At 46.0% G+C, this 26,070-nt stretch overlaps 1 protein-coding gene across 3 annotated transcripts in view; it reads left to right on the top strand.

The window, feature by feature from the left end:
- The first annotated feature begins 3,321 nt into the window (after nt 1-3,321).
- The window catches only part of CACNA1A (calcium voltage-gated channel subunit alpha1 A), a 227,678-nt gene continuing 204,929 nt past the window's right edge, over nt 3,322-26,070 (top strand). For 2 of the 3 annotated variants that reach the window (XM_045550624.1, XM_045550628.1), the window contains exon 1: nt 3,561-3,853. In XM_045550624.1, coding sequence (XP_045406580.1) covers nt 3,561-3,853 — 293 coding nt within the window. Of the gene's footprint in view, nt 3,854-26,070 lie in introns of all 3 variants that reach the window. The other variant, XM_045550620.1, reaches the window with a different exon arrangement.

Here is a 26,070-nt window from a genome sequence, read left to right as displayed (position 1 = left end):
TAGTACGAAGGGTGCTGCACATCCTAAGGCATGTCTTTCACTGGATATATATCCTCATTCCTCCTAGATATATACCCAGAAGTAGCATTGTCGGGTTATAGGATAGTCAAATGGTCATGTTGGTAGAAATGGCCAGTTTACCAAATTACACTTTGACCAACAGAGTACAAGAGTCAGAAGTGGTTTCAGATCCATGTCAGTGAGCTGGGAAAAATTTTAAACCACTCTGAGCCTCAGTGTTAGCATATGTAAAATGGGATTGCTATGAAGATTTAGTGGAAGCTTTGCCCTAGTAGGGACTCAATCAATGAGATGTCACTCTTCCCTGAAAATCTCTGGAGTCTCTGGAAATCTCTGCAGGTAATGCTCATGCTATGAAACTGAACAATCTTCTTAGGAAGGTCCATCAAAACAAGTTATAAGTTCAACTCATACAATGCAGCCTTCTCATGTGACTGGCTCTTCCCATCTATGCACATGAGATTGATTCTTGTTTCATATCAGCTGTCATTCGCCTTTGAGATTTGAAATAATATCAAGTACACAAATCATTGATATGTAGTGATTTTAGGGGCTTTGAGAGTCCCTCCTCCCCATCAGAATCCCACACACCCATCTCCTTGCAATTCCAATCACTCTTGGTTTAATCATTTTGTCCATATCTTGACAAGTTAGACAATCTTTTTTAATTTTTAATTTTTTGTAGAGACAAGGTCTCGCTGTGTTGCCCAGGCTGGTCTTGAAGTCCTGGCCTCAAGCAATCCTCCCACCTCCGTCTCCCAAAGTGCTGGGATTACAGGCATGAGCCACGACACCTGGGTCCAACAAGTTAGAAAATCTGGAACATGCTTCTAGGCATGCCCACACTCACAAAATGGGGAATTTATATAAAGACATTTGATCTTTCCAGAATGTTCCAAATGAGCCCAAATACTGATGTCTGTGTGTGGAGGGGGATTAACTAGGATCCAACCAGCTAAGCCTTAAAAAAAATTTGCCTCCTTCGTCCCCTTCCTCTTGCTCCCAAATCCAGCCTTTCTGTCTCTACACGTTTTCTTGGTACAGCCACTTTGGAAGACAGTTTGGTGACATCTTATAAACCTGAAGACATGAGTTCCCTGTGGACCCAGACATTCCACACCTAAGACTATTCCTACAGACATGTATGCACCAACAGTATTTGAGACAGTAATGCTTAATAGTTCCGACTGGAAACAACCCAAATGTCAACCCACAGGAGGATGGATAAACAAATTGTGGCATATCCTCTCAATGAAATACTATAGTGCAGTGAAAGTGAATCAACAACAGCTACGTGTGACAACAAACAACAAATGAATCTTAAAGACATAGCATGGAACCAACGAAATCAGACACTGCAGAATACATACGATATGATTCCATTTATACAATAGTCAAAAAGAAGCAAAGCAGATTTGTGTTATGTGGGAAGGCACACTAAGGTAGTAAAACTATAAAGAAAAGCAAGATGTTATAATAATGCCATGAAGTCAGGTAGTGGTTATTGCTGGGAGGAAGGAGTGTGGAGACACACATGAGGGGAGGGGTGTTGGGGAGCTAGTGATGTTCTTTTTTAGCTCTGGACTTATTTCATGAGTGTTTGCTTCACAACAATTTCTTAACCCATGCATTTGTGTTTTATGCATTTTTCTGTGTGCTTACTGAATTCCACAATATACAAAAGCAGAATGAGAAATTATCACAGTGGTTCCGGAGAGGAGTGAGTACGGTACAAAATATACCACCCAGAAGTCCCATCAAGAAAACTGGTCAATTACTTCTCCTGGGAGTTTGGATTTGTCATCTCTGGGGTCTCAAAGATGGGGTTAGCCCTTTATACCAACTTGCAGGGCCCCTGTGATTTGAAACGTTCCCAGAAGTAACCACAAACCACTCTTCCCAGCTTTCACAAATTATCTTTTTCTAAATAGAGCAGATTTGTTTAGAGAGGGGCTGATTGCACCTCTAGACGCGAATTCCCTTCTCTTTCAAGTTTCTTTCCAGCCTCCTTCCAAGATGCTAGGAGCGTCCGGTTGTCTGCAACCATATGGAACCGGGTGGAAAAACAGGGTTTCCTCCCAGGGGGGCAGGAATCAGTCCCAACTAACCCCCCAACCCCCACCCCAGCCTCCCGACCATCCGGCTCTTTCCCTCTCTCCCCCACAAACTCCGCTGCGCCCGGTTCCCCCGCGCCTCCGCGATTGGTCGCGGGCCATCATGTGTCACTCTGGGTGGGTCTTTCTGCCGTTCAACTCATCAATTGCTTCTCTTTAGCGCTCCGCTGGCCTGTAGTTCAGACCTTTGCGCCCCTTTTTTCCCCTTTCCTTCCTCTGCCCTCACCCCTTCCACACCAGTCTTATTTTAGCAAAACCTACGAGCAGGAGGAGGAGGAGGAGGAGGCATTAGAGGGTGTGGGGGTGACATGGTGGGCATTGCAGCACCCGGGAGCAACTATTGAGTGGCTCAGCGAAGGGCGCATACCGGTCTCTCGCTCGCTCTTCCCCCCCCCCCCCGCCTCCCCGACTGTTGGGAATTTTTCGGGATTTCATTGCTGCAATTTAACCCCAAGATGAGGCACGGTTGAGCGCAGCGCTGCACGCACGCACACACACTCACACTCCTCCGTGAGAAGAGCAGCCGCTGGTGATTCAGGAAGAAAAAAAAAAAAATTTTTTTAAATAAAACCCCAGACCTTGCTCTTTGAAGACTCCTTAAGAGCCCTCCGGAGCGTCTCCCTCCCCTCCCCCTCTGTCTTTTCCCTTGAATACTCTTTATTTTAATTTTATTTTATGTCAGGGGGGCTACAGATCTTCCAACAGTATTTTTAAGATCTAGGAACTCAAGCAAAACAGAAGAGGGCATTTTTATTTTTATTTTGTTAAATTTTTTGCTGTCCTCCCCCCAGCAAAGACTTGGTTTTTATTTATTTTATTTTTAAAGCTGCTTCTTTTTCTTCTTCTAATTCTTTTTTTTTAAATGGGCCGAGCGCACTCCTTTTGCAAGATGCCAGCCTAACCCAGACCTCGGAGGAATTTGAAGCTTCCACTGCGTCCCGGGGGGGGCGTCCTTTTGCTAAAACCGTTCGCGTCTTAAAGGGGGGTGTGCGTTGGTTGTTTTTTTTTTTTTTTTTTTTTTTTAAGTGACTCTTTTTTTTTTTTTTTTTTTTTCCGGAGTGGGTGGACTGGGGATTGCCTGGATTTCTTCCTCGGTTATTTTTTGCCTCGCTCGCTTCCCTCCTCTCCCCTCCCCCCATCCCCGGCCCCCGCGCCCCGCCCCCGCACCCTCCTCCTGCCCCTCCTTCTCCGGGGTCAGCCAGGAAGATGTCCCGAGCTGCTATCCCCGGCTCGGGCCGGGCAGCCGCCTTGTGAGCCCCCGACCCGAGGCGCCGAGCCGCCGCCGCCCGATGGGCTGGGCCGTGGAGCGTCTCCGCAGTCGCAGCTCCAGCCGCCGCGCTCTGGGCCCGGGCAGCATCGGCATCGGCGGCGGCGGCGGCGTCCTCCGCATCGTTCGCCGCAGCGTAACCCTTTGCTCTTTGCAGAATGGCCCGCTTCGGAGACGAGATGCCGGCCCGCTACGGGGGAGGAGGCTCCGGGGCAGCCGCCGGGGTGGTCGTGGGCGCCGGCGGCGGGCGAGGAGCCGGGGGCAGCCGGCAGGGCGGGCAGCCCGGGGCGCAAAGGATGTACAAGCAGTCAATGGCGCAGAGAGCGCGGACCATGGCACTCTACAACCCCATCCCCGTCCGACAGAACTGCCTCACGGTCAACCGGTCTCTATTCCTCTTCAGCGAGGACAACGTGGTGAGAAAATACGCCAAAAAGATCACCGAATGGCCATATCCTTTGCCCGAACCCCGGCGAGCTGCGCCTCCCCCTCCTCCCTCCGCCTCCCCTCTTCCAGGCTGGGAGAGAGACCCGGGGGTTGATGGGAGCTGGGGGGGTCTTCCAGGGGGCTGGGAGAGGGGGCATCGGGGAGGAGTGTGAAGGATCTCTCCACCCCGAGCTGGAGCTGGGCTGAGCTACGGTGGAGGCTCCAGAATGGGCTGGGGGTGGAGGGTGGGGGGCAGTGGAGCCCTCCTAAGAACCGATTCCAGAATGAGGGCCGGGCCCTGGGGTCGTACTAGGGCCCTGGTAGGGGCTTCAGAGCCAGTTCCAGAGGGGTCAGAGTCCTCCCGAAAGAGCTTGGACCCGTCCGGGGCCTGGGCGCTTCTGGTCAGGGCAAGGGAGCCACGGGGGCCGCCTTGGCTGGGTTTCCTTGGCCGCCCCCATGCTGGGCGGCCTCTCCGCCCCTGCTTTCCCCGGGTTGGGGGCCGCACTTTAAGGGCAGGGCGCTTGGGGGCTCCCAGGGCCAAAAGAGTGAGAGGGAGACCATGTGGCCTTCACACTGAGAAGCCAGCACCACCCCAGGGTGGGCCTCTGACCCGATCTGGACAGGGTAGTGACAAGAGCTAGTGGGTCCTTATTCTCTTTGGGTGTCTGAGGATTTCATTTCCTTTAACCACTGATTAGGGGCCTCACCTCATTATCTTTTGGGGTGTAGAGAAACAGATCCCATGTGCCTTATGTGGGCCCGGGCCTAGGAAGAGCCAATGTGGGCTACTTCAATAGGAGGGACAGTGCAAAAGAAAGGAGGTGTTGGGGCCTTTCAAGGGGACCATAAAGCCTTGGGTTGGTTTCAGCTTCTCCCACCCTAGGGAGCCGGGAGGGAACACCAGGAGACTCAGACTCCATGTGGACATCTCAGGCAGGTAAATGAATGCCTTCTTTTCTTTTTTTTTTTTTTTAAATGAAAGACCCAGAGGAAGAAAGTGAAGACCACAGTTTTCTCCACTGAGATGCTATCAAAATGTAGAGCCCCTTGTGTTTCTTTAAATCTATGACTGTTTGAAATAAACCTCGAGGAGGGCTTAATATCTATTGAGATGTAGGCAGGCAGGGGTAGGTAATTAGTCGGGCTTTCTAGCAGTTATCTAAGCCTGACCCAGATTCCAAGAGGGGGGGTACACCCTGCTCCCCAGACTGGCTGGCCACTGTGCCATGCCCAAATGTGCCGCTTCTCGTCTTGGTTCCAACCAGCTGCCCTCAGTGTAAAAATGAACAGGGCAGGATGGGTCCTCCGAGGCTCAGTGGTGGGCCCACCCTATCCGTTTTGTGTGTGGTTTCACTGTTACCTACTCAACAGGGCTGGGCCCTATGTGGACCCAGGGCTGCTATCTGAGGAGTGTGGTGGTGGGTGGATTCACTTCTGGGGGGCTCAAAAATTGAGCCAGGCTCTTGGCTTCTGGGGACTGACATTGTCACAGGGGTACTGAGGTTTGGGACTGTGTAAACAGTCTACTTTGAGGATGGTGAAAATTAAGAGATTCAGCAGAGGTACTTTTGTGGGGGAGCTCACCCCAACAACGATGTCTTCTCTATTGGTACCCAAGGCAGGAGCCAGGTCTTTGCAGTCTAAGTTCCAACCTCTTGAAGAGGCTGGTTCTTAAGGTTAGAAATTCCTCCCCACTCCAGGCCCATTGGAGTGTGATTACTCTGCCCAGTGGAGTGAGTGGTGAGGGGCTTGGAGGGTGGTGAGGGGCACACTCAGCTCCAGGAGTGCCCAGGAGGGACTGACAGGTTTCCGTGTTGAAAATGCCTTTAGATTGCCTTCTGGAGCCTGGATTTGGAGACTTTTAAGAGGAAAGGAAGGAGGCAGGGAGCCCTTCTGTTGTGTCCTTAGCTCACCTCTGTCCAGCCTGAATCCTGCAGATCGGAGGGATATAAGAGAGATGAGGGATACTGTAGAAGCCCCTCGGCAGAAGGAATTGTGGGGGAGACATGCTGGCGAGTTGGGAGTGTTGGTTGATACTTCAGCTTTTCTTTGGCCAGCTCGCCCAAGGCTTCCTTGCTGTTGTGACGAGTTTGTGCATTTTGCTCTCTGCAGACAGTTTTTGTTCTCTCTTTGGCCCCAAGTAGTAAACACATTATACAGCCCCACTCTGGAAAGGAAAGTTGCCCACCCCCCCCCAATCTGTCACCAAGCTGGGTCATCTAGGACTGAGCTTTCTCTGGGGGGTAGTGGGGAGGGAGAATGAGAGGGGATGGACAGAGGCCTACGGAGGAGGGGAGTGGCGGATAAAAGAATTCAGGCCAGTATAAAGAGACAGACTGTGTGGATGTGTCAAGGAGTCAGGGTACCAGGACAGAACATTGACTTTTCTTTTTTGTCCAAAATACTTCTGCTGATTAAAAAAAGCATATGTGTGAGTACTTATTGTGAATTTTTAGAATGAAGTCTAATAAATGTAAAGGAAAGAACACAAGTTGGATCTAGCTTTGTAAATTTTCACAAAGTAAATATTATCAGTGCAACTAGCGCTCTGGTCAAGAGACGGAATACGGCCAGCCCCTCCCAGAAAACTTCCTCATCCCCTCTCTTAGTCACTCCCTGACAAGGGGACCGCTATCTTGACTTCTAACGCCTTAGATTCATTTTGCCTGTTTTGGAACTTTATATAAATGGAATCACATGGTGCGTTTTCTTGTGCATGGCTTCTTTTGCTCATCTCTGTGAGATTTACTCACAATTAATTGCTGCAAGTAATTGTAGGTTGCTCCTTCTCATTGCTGTGTAGTATTTTATTGTGTGAATCTACAACAATCTACTTATGCATTCTACTGTTGATGATCATTTGGGTAGTTTCCAGTTGTGTTGTTAGGGACATTTCTTGTACATGTCTTTTGCTAAGTTTTTTTCCCTCCACATTTCTCTTGGATAGGAGTGGAAATGCGCCTATCCATTTTGATGTACATGTAGTGGGACGTGTGTCTGGAAATGACGCTTACTAAGGGTTGCAGGTTCCTCCCTGTCTTGTGGAAGAGGAGTGAGTGAATGTTTCATGAACTTGACTGTGTGCTCATAGGGCCTAAGAGCGTTAATGTCAAGTGCAAGTTCCGGCGTGGTGTGCTGGTGGAGCGTGCAACTTTGCCTTCCCTACACTCGTGGGAAATTTGCCACTGTGATTCCTTCGTCTTTCATCCCCCAATGGGTCAGGCTTGAAACCAGCAGTGAGAATTAAGGGTTCTCGTTAATTTCACTCCCTCCCCCTCTTCCTAAGTAAGAAAGCCCAAAAGGACGTCTTTGATATTCAGATTTACATTGCTGCCTTTTTCTCACGCCAGGCAGCCAGGTGTCTTGACCACACACCTTGGCTTCATGTTTTCATTGATTGGAAGTCTGATTTAAACATGGCTGTGATGGTCTCTGATGACTTCTGAAGAGCTCAGATCTGTCAGCTCAATAAGAAGCATCTGTCAACTTTCCTAGAGCTCCCCCCACCTCTCAATGCCACACACTCCTTCTAATGTGCTACCAAGCACCAATGTGAATGTCATCTTTCTAGCCCTCCTCGTGCCAGCAGGTCTCCCACTGAACATGACACAGAAATTTGGACCCTTGCAAGAGCCATGGATGGAGGTCTGTGTTTTGTCACGTTTAGTCTCCTGATTCGCACGTGGGATCCCAACTTTTCATCTGGGTTTGCAGGAATCTCAACAAGACACCTAGAGTCACATTGACACCAGGTAATCTACAGACATTGGTTGATTGGCATGCCTCCAATTGTTTTTTTTTTTGTAAGGAAAGGCTCCTTTAAGAGAAATATTCTGCACGGGGAGCAAAAGGAGCCCTGGGGGATGTGGAACCATGTTATCAGACTCTTGACCCATCCTGAAAGGTAGAATGTTCTAGAAGGTACTACTTTCGCAGGTAGGATGGTATAACTCACATGATTTTTGTGTTAGATCAATTTGGCTGGTATTTCCGGAAGAGCAGAATTCCACAAAGTAAAAATTAGCGTGGCTTTTCCACTGGGAATTTTTTTTCCCAACAAGGGTGCAATTCCTCATCTGCCATTCCAAAATCCAGAAAGCTCCAAAAACCAAAAGGATGAGCTCATTTAGAGGTAAAACGTAACCTGAACTGACTTGTTATAGTCTTAACATACAGTTTGAATTGATCCCACGTGGTGCATGTTTTGGTATGCTTCGTTGCAGAAATGTTAGATGTGCTTGATTGTGGCGTGCTCAAACTCTCACGTGCAAGGGGACTGTCTTGTTAAAATGATTCTGGTCCAGTAGGTTCGGGGTAGGGGCTGGGATTCTGTTTTTCCAACTAGCTTCCCTGTGCTTCTAGTCTACGGGCTATGCTTGGGAGTTATCCAGGTTATATTGTAGAGACATCCTGTGACCTTTTTTCTTGTTCTTAAAAATCAGGTTTATTGAGGTATAATTTATTTGTAGCAAAATTCGCCCTTTTTATATGCTGTTCTGTACTTTTTGACAAATGCATGCAGGTGTGTGGCCACTACCCAAATCAAGAGTTGGAGCAGTTCTGTCAACCCCAAAATATCCTCATGGTGCCCTTCTGAGTCAGCACCCCCATTTCTCCAGTCCCTTGCAACTGCTGGTCTGTTCTCTGTCCCTATGGTTTTGCCTTTTCCAAAAGGTCATATAAATAGAATCACGCAGTATGTAGCCTTTTGAGTCTGAATTCTTTCACTCGGCCTTTGAGATTCATTCGTGTTGTTGCATGTGTCAGTAGTTTGTTCCTTTTGGGTGCTGAGTGGTATTTCGTGGTATGGATGGACCAGTGTTGATTCACTCATTTCCCAGCCAAAAGCCATTGGTATGTTTTCAGTTTGGGTGATTATGAATAGAGCTGCTATAAACATTGGTGGATGGATTTGAGTGGGAACATTGAGGACGTAACATTTCATTTCCCTTGGGTAAATAAATACCCAAGAGTGGGATTGCTGAGTTGTGTAGCAGGTGTATGTTTAATTTTATAAGAGACCCCCCAAAACTGTTTTCCAAAGTGGTTGTACCATTTTATGTTCCCATCTTTGTTATCCTTCCACAAACACCAAGTTCTAAACTCCAGAGCACATCCAGCTTTGAGGGTTTAGGGTTAGGGATGTGGATTTGCAGAAAGTGATGGAAATAGTAGTGTTAAATGCCAGTCAGAGAAATGGGAAAGATCTCGAATGCTGTTTGAAGCTATGTGCCTGTGCTAGAGAGAGAGAGAAGGGGGTCTCTTGGGTGGGGCGCCTCGGTTCTGCCACTCACCAGTGAAAGATCAAGCTCCAAGGCCATGAGGCCCATGACATTGTCCAGTTCTTTGGCACTGCAACCCCACTGCATGGCACAAAGCAGGCACCCCATACACGTTTGTTGAATGAATTAAAAAAGTCTGTCTTCACCTATTAGCTAAATCATATAACATCTGATCTGCTCCTTGTGCCAGTGTTTTAGGTTTTTGGTGGGTTTTAGGTGAAAGAGGTTGGGAAGATGTTCATGAAGTTATCAAACCAATGATGGTTTCTGAGATGTTAACGCTTGAGCAGATGGGGCACAGTGGCCCTTGAGAATGAAGTCTTACTTCAGGGACTTGGGTGGGGGGCTTCTGTTGCATGCTTGGGGCGTATGTCCTCCCTCACTGTTGCCCCCCAGGAGCAAGCACACATGCATTTTTTCAGTAGTAGAAGGCATCCCTGAGGAGGTGGCTTAGATCCAGAGATAGTCAGAGCCTAAGAGCCCCCATTTCTGAAAATGCTAACTCAGCTCTTGGGAAAGGGGCCACCGGATGGTGCATGCCCTGAAAGAGGGCAGAGAGGAGAGGAAAAGTGCTCCAGACTCTGTGTCAGACAGGCCGGGGTTCAAATAGCTGGCCAGCCATGCCATCTGGGGCACTGGAACATTTCCTCACATGTATGATGGAGATATTGCTTTTGATAGTAACTCCCTTGGAAGGCTCTCAGGACACTAAATGGAATCATGCATGGAAAATAGTCAGCACAGTCTCTGGCACAGAGAAAACCCCAAAATAAAAAAGCCACAATGCGAGAGAATCATTTTGTTTCTCCTATCCAAGTACTAACCAAGCCCAACCCTGCTTAGCTTCCGAGATCAGACAAGATCAGGTGTGTTCAGGGTGGTATGGCCATAGACTGGTTTCTAGTGTTCTATTTTCTTTCTTTTCTTGGAGGGGGCAACTTTGGCTGGAAACAAGGCTCTCTGGGTAGGAGTAGGAGCAAAGGGCCCCTCTGTGACTGGCCAATGTGGGCTTATTAACCTGAGTGTGGCACTCTTTAAAGCAACCCTTGGGCAATTTTGCATTCTCTGTTCTCTCTGGAATCTTTCAGGGAAAAAAAAATGCCCACTTGACCCATTTTTCTATTCCCTTTGGTCTAAGATAAAATTAATTGTCTTCCTCCCCACCCCCTTGGTCCTTCCCTCAGTGGATGACAAGGAGAGGGAGTTTTAGAGTATGTAATTAGTTTTCCTGCTACCACGCCCTGCTTCCTCCTCCATAGTAGGTCAACAGTCCAGCCCAACATGGAGACCACAGACGCAGGACACCTTATGTGCCTCCCCAGGTGTCTGCTGTACACTCAACAGAACTCAGCTTTTGGGTTAGAACTTAGGTACCCTTCTCCTGCCCCATCTCACCCCTGAAACTCCTGTCTTCCCTCTCCCTCACTCCCTGGGAGAATAGAGAAGGCAAGGAACGTTCCTGGAGAGGGAAGCAGGTGGAGGTGCATAGCAGCTTGAGTGTCAAAAACCACTGGCCGTTATTAGCTCTTGTCTGGGTAGGGTGACCATTTATCCAGGTTTGGGACTGTCCTGGTTTTAGTGTCTCTGGAAACTCATCAGTCCTGGGCAAATCAGGATGTCGGTCACAGGGAGGTGAGTTCCTAACACCTGAGAGAGAGAAGAGGTGCACCAAAGATGGTGCCAATGATCAGAAAAGGGGGCAGAGTCAGCTGCTTTTCCCTTCTGTAAAGCTGGGACTTTTTGTGGAATGAACACTGCTTTTGGAAGCTGCCTTTAAGGCTGCTAATATAAGAGCAATCCCAGCTATGAAGAGAAATGCCTGAGTTAAGTCCGGATCAAGTTTTGTTGTCTTGCTTCAGTCAGACAGGGCTTCTATCTGCTGTGCAGACTGGGAACAGCCATGGGTCTTCCTTGCAGGTGCCTGGTGCTCGGGTTGCACGTGCAATTAGGAATCAGTGTTCCCCCACCTCTAGCCCCCAAATAACAGTACTTGAGAGAGGCAGGTCCCCTCTCTGGAGCCACAAATTGAGACCAAACTTAGTCGCCCACCTGCCAGGAGATAATATTCACGCTGTTAAGTTCTGTTCTCATTTTAGGCCTATGTGTAAAAAATATGTATGATTTTAAACCAATTTTTAAAGTACTTTAATACAAGCAGTGTCTGCAGGAGAGTGAAGTCTGGAAGTTCCCTTTTCATTCTCAAGAATAAATTGATAACTTTGTCTTAAACAAGACTTTGGGGCGGACCTAAAGTTTGGTCTGTAGGGGGTTACATGAATTCTGACCTTGCAGAGCCTGATGTGTTCTTTTATCTTCTTCACCATTATTATTTTCTTTATCAAGAATAATGGGCTTGGGGGGTGGTCTATGCTGACCACCACTTGCCACTATGAAATGTTTGTGGCATGTTGTGGTGGTGTCCGCATGGGAATGTGTCTGTTTGAACAATAGCACCAAGAGTGGAGCCTGGGGAAGTGATATTGGGTGAAGGGGAAGCCTACAGGGCTTGGAAATAGGCGACCCTGGCTGCAGATCTCAGCTCCAGTTGTGGAGCCTCAGTCTTCTCATCTGTAGAATGGAGACAGTAGTTCTATGTCCAAGGAATGATGGGAGGTTTAAAAGCTAGTGTGCCCAGAAAGCACGTGGCATATATAATATAATCACTCTGTAAAATGTAGGCAAATCCAAGGACTTTAGACTCCCATGAGGACAAAGGCAGTGTCGATCCCCATGCTGTCCCCATGCCTGGCACCTCCAGGGGCTGAATACATAATTTGGGGGTGTTTTCTTGCACCTCAGGTTAACAGACTGTTACTTTAATCCTATCCCAGGTTCACGACACACTGTCCATAGTGTCTCTCCTTTTGCCGGTTTTTACTTATTTATTTTAATAATGTATGGAAACCATGGTGGACCCACCACCTCAGTCAAGAACTAGAATGCTGGTCCTCAAAGTGTGGTCCCCTTCCCTGCCCCCCCGCCCCCCACCGTGGGACTGGCGTTCCCTGCTGTAGGGTGGAGTTTCTCACGCTTGGACATGCAACCCGGAGGGCTCCTTAAACACAGGTGGCTGGACCTCCCTCCCCGCCCCCCCCCAGAGTTTCTGATTCAGGAGGGTGGAGCCTGCGAATTTGCTTTTCTGGCAAGTTCCCAGGCGGTGCTAAGGCCGCAGGTCCGGGGAGCACCCTTTAAGAAACACCAAACTAGAACAGGACCAATAACTTACTTCTTCCTGTAGTCTTCACACCTGGCTTGTCTGCTTGCCCCTCCCCCTCAACCCATTCCCCCAAAGGCAGCCCTTTTGAATTGTGTGTGTCTTACTCCCTTGCTTTTTTTTTTAAAGGAAAATGTTTTATCATATATTTATATATCCTTTAACATTATAAATTTAACTTTCCTTGTTTCTGAGCTTTTTCATCGTCTGGGACTTGCACTTGTTTTCTTCACTCAACTGTAAGTTTCTAAGATTCATCTCTGTTGTTGCACGTAGCTGCTGCACATTCATTTTTCTCTGCTGTATAATATTGCATTCTGTAACAATATAATCATTTCTTTATCTATTTTCCTGGGTGATGAACATGTGAGATGCTTCCAGTTTGGGGGAGGTTGTTTGTTTGCTATTATGAACAGTATTTACTGTGATGAATAAATAATTTTGAATGAATGAATTTAAGGTGTTCATTTTAGTCTGAGTACTTGGGAATCTAGCCTGAGCTAGAATCAGCTGTGATTCATCTGCATCTGTGGGACACCGGCCATCAGACAGGCAGAGGCTAAGCCATTTCATAATCTACTCATTGTTCTCTCTGAGGGCTGGGTCAACCAGATCACCCTTGTTCCTGACTTGTATTCCAGAAGTCAGAACCTGTGGTTTAGACATTGGCAATTGATATGGTTGTAGAGAAGCAGCATGGCTGAGTTGAGAGCCTGGATTCTGGAGCCAGGTGGCTGAGGTTCAAATCCCAGTGCTGCTGGTTGATTGGCTGTGTGACCTTGTGCAAGGCACTTAAGTGTTCTGTGCTTCACTTTCCCAGTCTGTCCAATAGGGGGATTCTAATAACCTATCTTGGAAGATTAAATGAATTAATATATGTGATACTTAGAATGCTGCCTGGCACTTAGTTAAGCACTATGTGTTTATATATGGAATGGTGGATGCATGGATAGACTTATGTAGGTGGCCATGTTTGGGCTTCTTTGACCCAATGCTTGGAATAATGTGTGGTGCACAGTAGATGTTGCTGTAGTGTTAATATTCTGCCCTTTCTTGCCAAGGCTTTCAACTCCCTTGATCTCTGTCATTCTTTGGCATTTATATTGTTAACCCATTCTCCTGAATGATCAGCTCAACCAGTATTGCTCCAATATATAAGCCAAAGGGAAAATAATCACAGGGTCTTGTTGACTGCATGTACTAGAATTCCATGATTCCAAGGCCCAAGCAGGATTTTCTCCAGTGATCATTTATACGTGTTTCTAGTTGACTTCCTCTCCCATTCCCTATGCCCCAGTATCAGACTCTCTCCAGTCTGCCCACAGTTTCCCCTTCTCTAACCATACTCTATCCCAACCTTGCTTTCTCTCCCAAAGAGCTCCATCTTTGAAGACATCAAATACTTCAAAGCATCAAGAATACGCTAGCTTTTGTGAGAGTCTTACAAGGACTTGGAGTGCTAGGGTCTTGCACAAAGTGTCAGAAATGTTCATGGGCTTGAATTATCTTTGGAAGAGTTGTTAGAATGCAAATGTTTGACATTTTGGTCTGTTCCTAATCACAATACAGTCTGTTATCAATCATGGATGTATGCTTGTGATTTAGGGGGTAGTGGTGGGGGCATCCCATGCAGTTAGTGTTGGATGGCTGGGTGGATGGATGGATGAATTGATGGATGGCTGGTTGGACAGATGGATGGATAGATTGGTGGATGGATGGGTGACTGGATGGATTGGTGTATGGGTGAATGTATATGACTAGATTGGATTGAAAGGTGAAAAGATGGATGACTGGATGCATGGGTGGATGGAGGGATAGATAATGGATGGTTGAATGGGTTGGTGGATGGGTGGATGTTGGACATAAAAGGGTGGGTGTCCATGTTTGGGTCTGTCTAATGTTGTATTCTTATTGACTTGGGAATGGCCAAGTCTCTCTGCTCACCACCCTAGTTGTGCCTTTTCCAGTGTCAAATGAATCTTGCTTGCTTTTGTAAAAGTCAGTAAGATTGTATGTTTATGTTTTATCTCTCTAATTGGGAAGCTCCTTGAGGGTAGGAGACAGTAATTTTTCTTCCTCCCATTCCCCAAAAGTTCTTTCACTCTTTCACGCCTAAGTATGTAATTGAGTAGCAGTGAAGAAAATAAACAGGTTTGTTGACAGAGATTATTAAAATACTGGAAACACCTGGTTTTGTTTGTTTTAGCACAAAGACTGAAAGTGGAATTCCTTGGATTTTGCTCCATCAGTGGGTAGGACAGTGTATAGTGGTGAACTGGTGGAATACCTCTCTTCCAAGCAGGTTGGGTAAATACCCCAGATTCTTACCCTCTAGTCAGAGATTACAGATTACTGATGTCACAGGGTCCTATAATGCCCCACATTGATCTGGTCCCTGTTTTGTTTGTTATGTCATTTCTTACATTCTCTACCCATTCTACTCTGTCTCAGCCCCACTGACCATTTTTGCTCCACCCAGCTCATTTGCATCACACAGCATGGGCTGTTCCCTCTACCTGCATCACTGTTCCTCTGGGTCTCCCATGGCTGGCTCCTTCTCTTCATTTAGGGCTCAACCCAAAAGTCACCTCCTCCAAGAGGCCTCTCCCCTTCATTTATTGAACATCCAAAGCAGCAGTCTCCAACCTCTTTGGCACCAGGGACTGGTTTCATGGAAGACAATTTTTCCATGGACTGGGGAGGGGGAGGATGGTTTTGGGATGATTCAAGCGCATTACATTCATTGTGCAGTCAAACCTCTCTGCTAATGACAATCTGTATTTGCAGCTGCTCCCCACCACTAGCATCACCATCTCAGCCCCACCTCAGATCATCAGGCATTAGGTTCTCATAAGGAGTGTGCAACCTAGATCCCTCGCACGCGCAGTTTACAGTAGGGTTTGTGCTCCTATGAGAATCTAATGCCACCACTGATCTGACAGGAGGTGGAGCTTATGCAATGATGTGAGCAATGGGGAGTGGCTGTAAATACAGATGAAGCTTTGCTCACTCACTTGTCCTTCACCTCCTGATGTGCAGCTGGTTCCTAACAGGCCACGGAATGGTGCCTGGGAGTTGGGGACTGCAGGTCTAAAGTACAAAAAAGAATATAAAACGTGTATACTCTCTCATCCAGAAAGAATCTTTGAAGATATATTAATGTATTTCATCCCATACCTTTTTATGGATATAAATTTTTGTGAACATATATTTCCATGCCACTAAGTATCTTTGAAAAAATAAGGGTCACGATGTATAGTTGCACAGGTTGTATATTGCACAAGGGTAGCATATGACATGTCATAGGCATCACAGAGCTGTATATTTATAATTTCAGTGCCCCAGCTGATGGAAGCTTAAGTATCTTGTTCTAACAAAATGAAGATATTATGACAATTTTTGACAGATGGGCTTAACAACTTGAGAAAGGGGTGTCTTGTTTACATTCACACAGTGCTGCTATATGGGTTGGTGGTAGCTACAGAAAAGACTGTTGTTAATATCAGATGATATTTCACTTTATGGGTGTATTATACTTCATGTAACCATCTCTAGTTCTTTGTTTGTTTTGCCATTATAAATAACAGTGCAGTGAACATCTTTGTATGTGAATCCCTGTCCAAGGTCCTGATAGTCTACATCTGGTACTCCAACTTCATAATTGAAACTCTGCTGTTATCTATTTCTTGGAATCTGTAGAAACGATTTTGAGACCAGGTGACTGGTATATTCAGGATGTTGATGACAAGGAACAGGGAAAGAACAGTTAATTGGTTTGAAATTTTTCTTGGGCTGTATGTAAAAAGCAGTGTTTTTGAACTGGGGGTGATTTTACCCCTCAGGGTACTTTTGGCAATGTCTGGAGATATTTTTGGTTGTCACGAATGCGGGGGTGGGGGGGTGTAAGGTGCTACTGTCATCTAGTGGGTAGAAGCCAGGGAGGTGAGTTAAGCATCCTAAAATGCACAGGACAGCCCCCCACAGTAAAGAATTATCCAGCCCAAATTGTCAATAATGTCAAGGTTGAGAAATCCCAATGTAATAGATGTCACAGGTTTTTCCAAGGGAAGTGGGTGGCTTTAGGGTTTTTGGGTGACTTAAATTTAATTTACAGTTTCTCTTCCTCGCTGGGTGTCGAAGGCAGCTTTCTGTGAACTTTAGATCCCACACGATCAGCAACAGGCTACCGACAGATTCGTTGATGTAAATATAGATGAGTATATAGAAGGAAATCTCACCCAGAGTTGGAAAATGTTGGAATGAAAGCTGCTGCGGCCTCCCCTTCTCTCTCTTTCTCCTTCTGTTACCCAGTTTTTAAATCGTGCCTCACTTTCTTTGGGCTGCTGGCATGGCAAGTGCTGCTGGTGTAGACTGTGGTTCTATATTCCCTTTAGTCCCCACACCTGGGGCTGGTCTTGGGCATGTACAGGAGACAGATCCCTGCAGCATATCAGCTTAGAGATGTGAGGAGGGGAGGTGCATTCTTTCATTCATTCATTCGTAAATGTTTCTTGAGCACCTACTATGTGCCAAGCGAGTGGGAGGAAGTGAGGACAGGGAGGTGACAAGGGCAGATAGCTCTGGGCTCTGTGAACCACAATGAGGATTTTCTTTTCCCCCAAAGGAAATGGAATAATAACCACTTCCCCTTTTTATCCCCTGGCACACCTGTACTTTCTGTTTTTCATAACAAATGGGGCAGTGGTTAAGGGACAGCCTCAGAGGTCAGCTAGGACTAGGTTTCTCTCTATCAGTGGTGTGGCCTTTGGGAAGCCGTTTAACCTCAGTGACTCTCAGTTTCTTTATCTGTAATATGGGCAGAGTAATATTTTCCTCCCAGAGATGTTGTAAGGATTAAATTGATAGTGAATGTAAAACACTGTGCTTGGCACATAGCAAATGCTCAGCAAGTGGTGGAAGCTCTCAGTTTCCTCCTTGGTAGGGGCACTGGGACACAGACAAATCCCAGACAGACACAAACAGACAGAAAAGAATCCCTGGCGTGGCTGACATTCTAGATAGGGAGGGAGACAGACCAAGACCAGACAAACAGGTAAGGGATAGAGTTGAAGTGTGGCAAGTTCTACAGCTCAAAAATAAAGATCTCCCTGGTGATCTTGGTTGTACCTTGGAGTCCACTGGGACAGGAGATAACACCTGAAAAACTGAGCTAGGAGGAGACCTGAGGGGAGGGTGGGCTTGATTCAGGGTGATTTGGGGAGTACGGAAGGTGAGGGGCTCGTGTGAAGTGACCTGGATGGCTCTGTCTGGGGGGTGAAGCAGGGATTGGTTTTGGGGAGACCCAAGGGGGCAAACTCAGGGTTATTTTTAAGGCTCTAGGTTATGTAATTAAAGTTCTAGGATATAATTTTTTCCCTACCTGCTTGATGTGTCATTTGTGTTTTTTTCTTGGAGGTTGACTAGACATGAGCTAACCAGTAAGGTAGCCACCAGCCGTACCTGGCTATTGCAATTTACAAATTAAGTACAATGAAAAAGTCCATCCCTCAGTTTCACTCACCACATTTGAAGTGCTCAATTCCCGTGTGTGGCTGGTGGCCACGGGACTGGATGGTGGAGATCTAGAACATTTTATTGCTGATGTCCCTGAACCTACATTATCAGCATCTCCAGGGACCTTGTTATAAACGCAGAATCTCATCCTCTACCCTAGACCTGCTCAATCCCAATCTGTATCTCAACAGGATTCCCCAGGTGATCTCAGCTGCACCTTGGAAGCTGTAGAAATGCTGATGCCCCAAGCCCTACCCCCACAGATGCTAGAGAAATTGGTCCAGGGCTGTCCCTGGGCTTGGGGATTTTGGAGAACTCCTCACCAGGCGATTAAGCAGGTAGAGTGGCGTAGAGCTCTGTGATCTTGGGCAAGCCACTTACCCTCTCTGAGCCACAAGTTCCCTCTCTATAAAACCAGAGACCTGCTGGCATCTCCCTTCCAAGGCTGTGAGGAGTAAGTGATGTTATGATTCAAAGTGCTGAGCAGAGTGCCTGGAACATTGACAGCAAGCACTCCCTACATACATAAGTGTTAATTTTTAAAAATGAGGTCAGCAGCCTTAGATCTAATAGTTGGAGTGAAAGAAAAAAAACTCTTTTTTAAAATGGATTTTGCTGGGGGGTTTTCTTTTCTTTTCTTTTTTTAAATTGAGGTATGGCTGGGCACTGTGGCTCACACCTGTAATCCCAGCATTTTGGTAGGCCAAGGTGGGAAGATCTCTTGAGCCTAGGAGTTTGAGACTAGCCTGAGCAATATAGCAAGACCCTGTCTCTACAAAAAAAAAAAAAAAACTTTCTTAATTAGCTGGGTATTGTAGCTCATGCCTGTAGTCCCAGCTACTTGGGAGGCTGAGGCAGGAGAATCACTTGAGTTCAGGAGTTGAAGGCTGCAGTGAGCTGTGATCATGCCACTGCACTCCAGCCTGGGCAACAGAGAGAGAGACTCTGTCTCAAAAAACATTGAGATAAAATTCACATAACAGAAAATTAGCCATTAACCATTTTAAAGTGTACAGCCAGTGGCATTTAGTACATTCATATTGTTGTGCAACCATCACCTCTCCCTAGTTCCAAGACATTTTCATCACCCTAGAAGGAAATCCTGTACTCATGAAGGAAACTGTGCACTCCCCATCCACCCCCCTCCCACTCCCGCAGACCTGGCAACTGCTAGTTATCTTCCATCTCTATGGATTGACCTGTTCTCGTTTGGGGGTTTTTGAACTCCCCTCTGCTGGCTAAAAAACTCTCGGAATCCTGGTGAGACTGCGAGAATGCCCAGCTCCCTTCATTTCTGGGTCTTTCCGTCCCTGGCTTGGGCGCCGCCCCCCACCTGTTTCCCCTCTGGGCACCTTGGTCCTGCTCATCAGCCGGGGTTAATCCCAGCAGCAGCCCATGTTCTTCTCTCCTGGGGCTGCCACAAATGAGAGGTTTCATCTCAGCTGGGTTTCTCCTAGTTAAATATTTAATAAATAAGAGCTACAACTTGTGATGCTGGGAGTGTTTGATAGTGAAATTAATGAGGGGGAGAGAGTGGCAGGCGGCCCACAGGCCCCTGCCTGAGCCTGGCTGGTCGAGGCATCCTGGGCAGGCATCTATGCCACTGACACTTGGTAACCACTGTGGGCCACACTGTCCCATGTCCCCAGGCCAGGGCCTCCCTCTTTCTTTAGCACCGTGTGTGGCACAGAGTAGCGCTTGATAAAAATGTGTTGAGAGAGAGATTGTGTGTGTGTGTGTGTAGGGAAGATGGAAGAGAAAAGAGGAAGAGAGAGAGAGATGAGAGAGAAAGAAAAGTGGAAGGGGAAAGAGAAAGGGAAGGAGAAGGAAAGAACTGGGGGAAGTTTAAGGAGGGCAATGATGAGGGAAAGAGAAAGAGAGACAAAGATGGCAGGAGATGAAGGAAGGAGGAAAATACAGAGAAAGAGAAAAAAGAGAAACAGAAAGAAAAGAGAGAATATTTCTTCTTGTATCTTTCCCCCCTCCCATTACCCTTGATCATCTTATTTTTTTTTCTGTCTCCCCAGTTCTCATTTCCTTACCCTCGCCTTCTGGCCAACTCTTCATCCTTTTTCATTTCCTGTGTCTATGTTATCTTTTAATTTTCTGTCTGGGTATTTGCCCCCTTGTCTGTTTCTCTGCATAAACCATCGTTTGGTGTATGTGTCTTATTTTTTTTTAAGTAAGTCTTTAGCTGATGCTGTGTGTGTGTGTGTGTGTGTGTGTGTGTGTGAGAGAGAGAGAGAGAGAGAGAGAGAAGAGAACAGAGAGACAGGCCCAGAGAAGAGTGTAGGAACATATGTGAACATTTTCAAGACTGACCACGAAGTGCACATCCATTTTACCCAGGTCAAGATCACCACGATGCCACCATCTCCTCAAATTCTCCCTTGTGCCTGTCCCCATAATAGCCCTTCTTTCTCTCCTGAAGTAGCCACGAATGAGGATTTTATGGGAATCATTCACTTGTTTTCCTTTGTGGCTTTACCACCTAAACATGCATTTTAAGGCACTGTAGTTAAATGTTATGGGGTTTTGAACTGTATATAAATAAATGTATATGATACTAATTGTTTTGTACTTTGCTTCGTTGGCTCGTCGTTACCTTTTTAAGATTTCATCCACATCGTGGTCACTGCAGCTTCTTCATGGTTCATATTTGTGTTCACTGATGACAGACATGAATTCGTTCCCTTTTGGATGCTGTCATGGGCAGCGTTGCTGGTGGTTTATGGATTTTGCTGCATGTATGCAGGAGTCTCCCTGAGGCACACAGCTCTGTGTGAAATTGCTGGATACTGATATTTGTAGCAGTGTCAACTTGACTAAATGCTGCCAAACGAATTTCCAAAGTGCTTGTGCTAATTTACACTCCTGCCAGGAGTGAGTGAGAAGTCAAGTTGCTCCACATCCTCACCAACACTTGGTATTTTCAGGTTTTAAAATTGTAGCCTTTCTCATGGGTATCTGATGATACCTTGTGATTTTAGTTTCCTTCCTCTGATTACAAATGAGGGTGAACATGTTTTGATGTATTTATTGGCTATTCAAGTTTCCTTGTTTATAAAGCACCTCTTCTTGCTCTATTTTTCATTGGATTACTTTTTTTAAAAAGTACTGATTTGTAGGTGATCCTTATATATTCTGGAAATTGGTTCTTTATCATTAAATGCTATGCAATATTTTCTCTTGGTTTGCCTTTTGATTTTTTTAAATAATGTCTTTTGATCAAGAGCAGTGCTTAATTTTAATGTGGTTGGTTTTAGAAATCTTTTCCTTGAGAGTCTATGGGTTTTGTATCTTATTTAAGAAAATTGCTTTTACCCTGAGGCTATGATTATATTTTATCGTATTTCTGAAAGATTTACAGTTTTGTTCACTGTATGTCTTTAATCAGCTTGTGATTGATTTTTTTTTTTTTTTTTTTTTTTTGAGATGGGTCTTCTCTCTGTTACCCAGGCTAGAGTGTAGTGGTATCATCATAACTCACCAAAACGTCAAACTCCCTGGCTCAAGTGATCCTTCCACCTCAGCCTCCCAAGTAGCTGGGACTACAGGTGTGAGCCACTATGCCCAGCCAGGGATTGATTTTTATGTGTGGTGTGAGGTAGGGGTCCAATTTCCTTTTTATTACATGAGAATTGTCCCAGCACCATGTATTTAAAAGTCCATCTCTGCCCCAGTGATTTGCAAGACAACCTCTTTGACTATTTAACTTTTACCTCCTTTTATCTGGGTCTGTTGTCATACTCAACCTGTCAAGCCACAAATATTTATTGAGTGACAATTATGTACACTAGGCACTGGGTTACAGCAATGGACATAACAGATGCAATTATTGCTTTCATGGAGTTTACAGTCTGGCAAGGATGACATATAAATAGCTATTGCTACTTAACTTACAATTAAAGATGCTATAAGCCCTGCAAAAAGAGCCACGTTCAGCTTGCTGTAAGAGGAGCATGTAAAACAACCTCCCCCATAGAATTGGTGGTAAACTGAGTCTTTAGTGGGAATAGTGGGAAAGATATCTGTGCAGAGGCCCTGTGGCAGATGCTTTATTATCCTAAAGGTATGGTCAGGCCACCAAGGCAGCAACACAATGATACTATGTCTGTGAATGGCCCCACTGGCCACTGTGTGGAGACTGGATTGGAACAGGGCAAGAATGAAAGCCATAAGGCCAGTTAGAAAATGATTGCCATCCTTCAGGGAAGAGACAGTGTGCTTTGGGCTGAAATAGTGGCTGTGGTGATGGAAATCATTGATCAGACTGAAAGATATTTTGAGCTGGCATGATTTTTTCCCTCCCTCTCCCCTCCCTATCTCTGTTTCTTTTCTGGTTGTGTTTTCTGGGTGAGGAAAACAGTTTGTGATATTGCCAATGGTATGTGCTCTGGAGGCCATATTTGCCACAGATGGTCTTTGGAATTCTGGCCAAGAGAGTCACTGGACAGCCCCCAGGGTTTCTGGAACCAAGTCAGCAGTGACCATTTATTAACAACAATAGCAATGATGAGTTGACAGCCTTTGCTTCAAAGCACCTTTTAACTATTACCTCACTTTGTCAACCCTATGAAATCAGAGGGGGAGAGGGAGAAGGGTTTTAATTTCTGTTTTATTATAGGACGGGGGAAGTTAATTTGCACTCTTGAGGTCACACAAAAAATATTGGTTTGGGGATTGGAATTCAGTCTCTTGACCTCCAGTCCAATCCCATTTACACAAACTCACACACCCAATCCCCAAACATCCTCTTTTGCTAAGCATTTCCTACTGGGGGCTCCTGGGTAATTTACAAGGCTCAGTTTCCTTGTCTGTAAAATTGGAATTAAAATAAAAATATCTACCTGCTGACTTGCTGTGAGGTTGCCTGACACATGGTGAGGACTAGAATAGAAAACTGGTTCAAGGGACAGAAAAGCCAAAGGGGCTTAAGCAAGAAGAAGGGATTTCATTGGCTCATGGGACTGAAGAGTCCAGGCTTGTCTGGATCCAGGGATCAGATGACATCCTTAGGCCTCAGTTTCTGTTTCTGAACTCTACTGTTTGTGGTTGGCTCCATTCTCCATGACTTGGCTGCAGCCCCAGCCTGTCAATTCTCCCCAGATCATATCCAAAGAAAGATTCTTCTTGCTTACTCAGCCATCTTCCCAGAATTCTCAGTAAATACTTTCTTGATTTTGATTGGCTGTTGCTGGGGTCATATGGTCATACCAGAACCAATCATTCTGTGGGGAAATGGGAGGTGAAGAAAGGAGCACCCTGATTGGCTTAGGCTTGAGTCACATGACTCTCTGGAGTTAGGGGTGGAGCCAACTTCTCTGAGTGGGGAAGAGTGATCCTGTTAAAGGTGTATGAGGGTGTGCTAGCTGCTGTAACAAGCAACCTCCAGTCTGCAGTGGCTTAGCACAATAAGAATGTACTTCTCACTCACCCTGAGTCCAATCAGGTAATCAGCCGGTGGCCTTCCGTGTGGTGATTCCAGGACTCGGCTCTTTCCATCTTGTGGCTCCACCATCCCCTAAGAACTGAAAGTCCTTCACTTTCAGCCTGTAGGAAAAGAGAGTAAGAGGGCTCACACAGGAGGTTTAAGGGGCCACAACTAGAAGTAGCAAATCTCACTTCCAGCTACATTCTGTGGACTGGAATTTTGTTCTTTGGTGTATCAGTGAGGGTCCCTGTAGGAAACAGAAGATACACATCAAGAATCAAATTAAGAGATAGTTTACAAAGGAGTGGGCCATTACCAAAACAGAGATGGAGGGAGGAAGCTGGCAGAATAAATGCCTCAATATCATTACCTCTCCCAAATCTCCTGCCAGGTCTCCCCATTTTCCAAAACCAACTGGATTCCAGAGGGCCAGGAGCCCAATGAGGCCATCCACACAAGTCAGCCTCCACTGTGAATGGTAATGAGGGACAGAAGAGTGGATTTTGGGTAAAAGGAGACAGTCAGTACCCATGGCCCACTTAACTGCAGGGGAGACTGAGAAATGTAGTCCATGGAGGAGAAGGTTTGGTGGACACATCACTTTGTCTTTTCTACAAGGAGAAATCAGGTTCTCAGGTGGCCAAAAAGAAAAAAAAATCTGCTTTGATATTCCTATTATTATTATTAGTGGTGGCAGTGGTGATTGAGTCTCTACATGCTATTTAGTACCTGCCCCCTTCTTTTGTTTCTCCTCCTTCACTTCTTTTCTTGTTCTGTGAGTTCTTTCCCTTTTAGTGACAATCTTTCAGTGTTCTCTAAGGGAGTTAAATTTTATGCCAAGCTTGTGTGTGGGGCACTCTACTTATTGAGATTTCTTTCCCAGGGGATAATCAAGGTGTACCTGGGGTAGCAGAGGTCTCAGCAGGCAGTCTGTGCCTCTGGCAAGGTCCTCACCTTAACCTGAGACTGGGATATAGTGGAAAGTGCCCTCCTGGGGTTAGGATAGGAACTAAGTGATCGCTGCCAGTGATCGTCTTGCTGGAGGTGAAACTGAGAAAAGGCCCTTCAGGCTGAGCCCAAGAGGTGGACTCAGGTCCTAGGGGCAGGAAGCGACTTCATTTGCTTCTACTTCTTTGGAGCCTGTCTTGGCAGCCAGAAGTAAGTGCATACGTGACATTGAAGCCCGGACATATTAACAATGGTGTGAGCCCACCTCTCCCCAATTCAGTCCAGCTGTGTTAGTAGTGTACCAGTGGCAGTAACAATGGTCTGCCTCCTCCCAGCCCCACCTACTTCTTTGAATTCCTCCAATGCTCTGTAATGATAGGACTGTCACTATTTCAGCTTCCTCCATTCAAGCTTAACTGGCCTTCCTCCCCTACATGGAGAACGGAAGAGCAGCCCCTCATTGTCTCTGGCAGCTGACCAGCAGGTCCCCGCTTTCTGACCACTCTGAGGTCCATTGTCCAGTACGACCATGAGGTGACAGGTGGACAGGCACAAGTCCCCCAGGGCAGTGTTTGGGGTCTGCCTCTCATGAGCTCCATGGTTGCTGGTTTTCATCACCCTTTTCCCAACTTGGCCAGATTCCCTCCTTTTGGCAGTGATGGCTGCCCGGGACTTCACCTCCCTGTGCCTCAGTTTCCTTATCTATAAAATAAGGACAATCATGGTAACAAGACTTCTGGGCAATAGGCCAAGCACCTCACTTGCATCAGTTAAGTTCATCCTCTGGATGCCCCGAGGGGTAGATGGTGGTATCACCTCCCGTACAAAAGAGAAAATCAGGACAAAGGGAGGTCCAGTATTTGAGGTCTTGCACCCTTCAAGAGGCAGAGGTGGGATTTCCACCGAGGCTGTCTGGCTCCGGCGTCCATGCTTTTAATCACTTGTATGATAATAACAATTTCTCAATGCAATGAGTTGTTGAACAGATTTAATGCAATTGTATAGGCAAAAAAGCTTAGCTTGGTGCTTGGTACATGGTAAGCACTCAACATATGTTATAATAGTAATTATTTTACCATTTTATTTTATTTTATTATTTTATTTTATTTACAGACTGGGTCTCACTATGTTGCCCAGACTGAAGTGCAGTGGCCCCATCATAGCTCACTGCAACTAAATTCCTGAGCTCAAGCGATCCTCCCACCTCAGCCTCTCAAGTAGCTGGGACTACAGGCATGTGCCACCTGACCTGGCTAATGTTTTAATTTTTTTGTAGAGATGGGGTCTCACTATGTTGCCTAGCCAGATCTTGAACTGGCCTCAAGCAATCCTCCCTCCTGCCTCGGCCTCCCAGAGTGCTGGGATTATAGGTGTGAGCCACCACATCTGACCTATTTTGCCATTTTACATTATATAATTATGTATTTGTGGATAAACACAGTTGACCCTTGAACAATGCAGGGTGTAAAGACACTGACCCAACCACCCTGCTGGGTCAAAAATCCACTTATAAATTTTAACCCCCCCCCCAACTTAACTATTAATACTAATAGCCTGCTGTTGACAAGAAGTCTTACTGATAATGTAAACAGTTGATTAACACATGCTTTGTATATGTGTTCTATAGTGTATTTTTACAATAAAATAAGCTACAGAAAAGAAAATGTTATTAAGAAAATCAAAAGGAAGAAAAAAATATATTCCCTATTTATTAAGTGGAAGTGGATCATCATAAAGGTTTTTATTTTCATCATCTTCATGTTAAGTAGACTGAGGTGGAGGAGGAGGAGGGGCTGGTCTTGCAGAGGCAGGAGAGGCAGACACACTCAGTGTAACTTGTATTGAAAAAA

This window comes from Lemur catta, chromosome 1 (assembly GCF_020740605.2).
Source record: "Lemur catta isolate mLemCat1 chromosome 1, mLemCat1.pri, whole genome shotgun sequence".
Classification (NCBI taxonomy): Eukaryota; Metazoa; Chordata; class Mammalia; order Primates; family Lemuridae; genus Lemur; species Lemur catta.
This window is presented reverse-complemented; position numbering and strand designations above follow the sequence as displayed.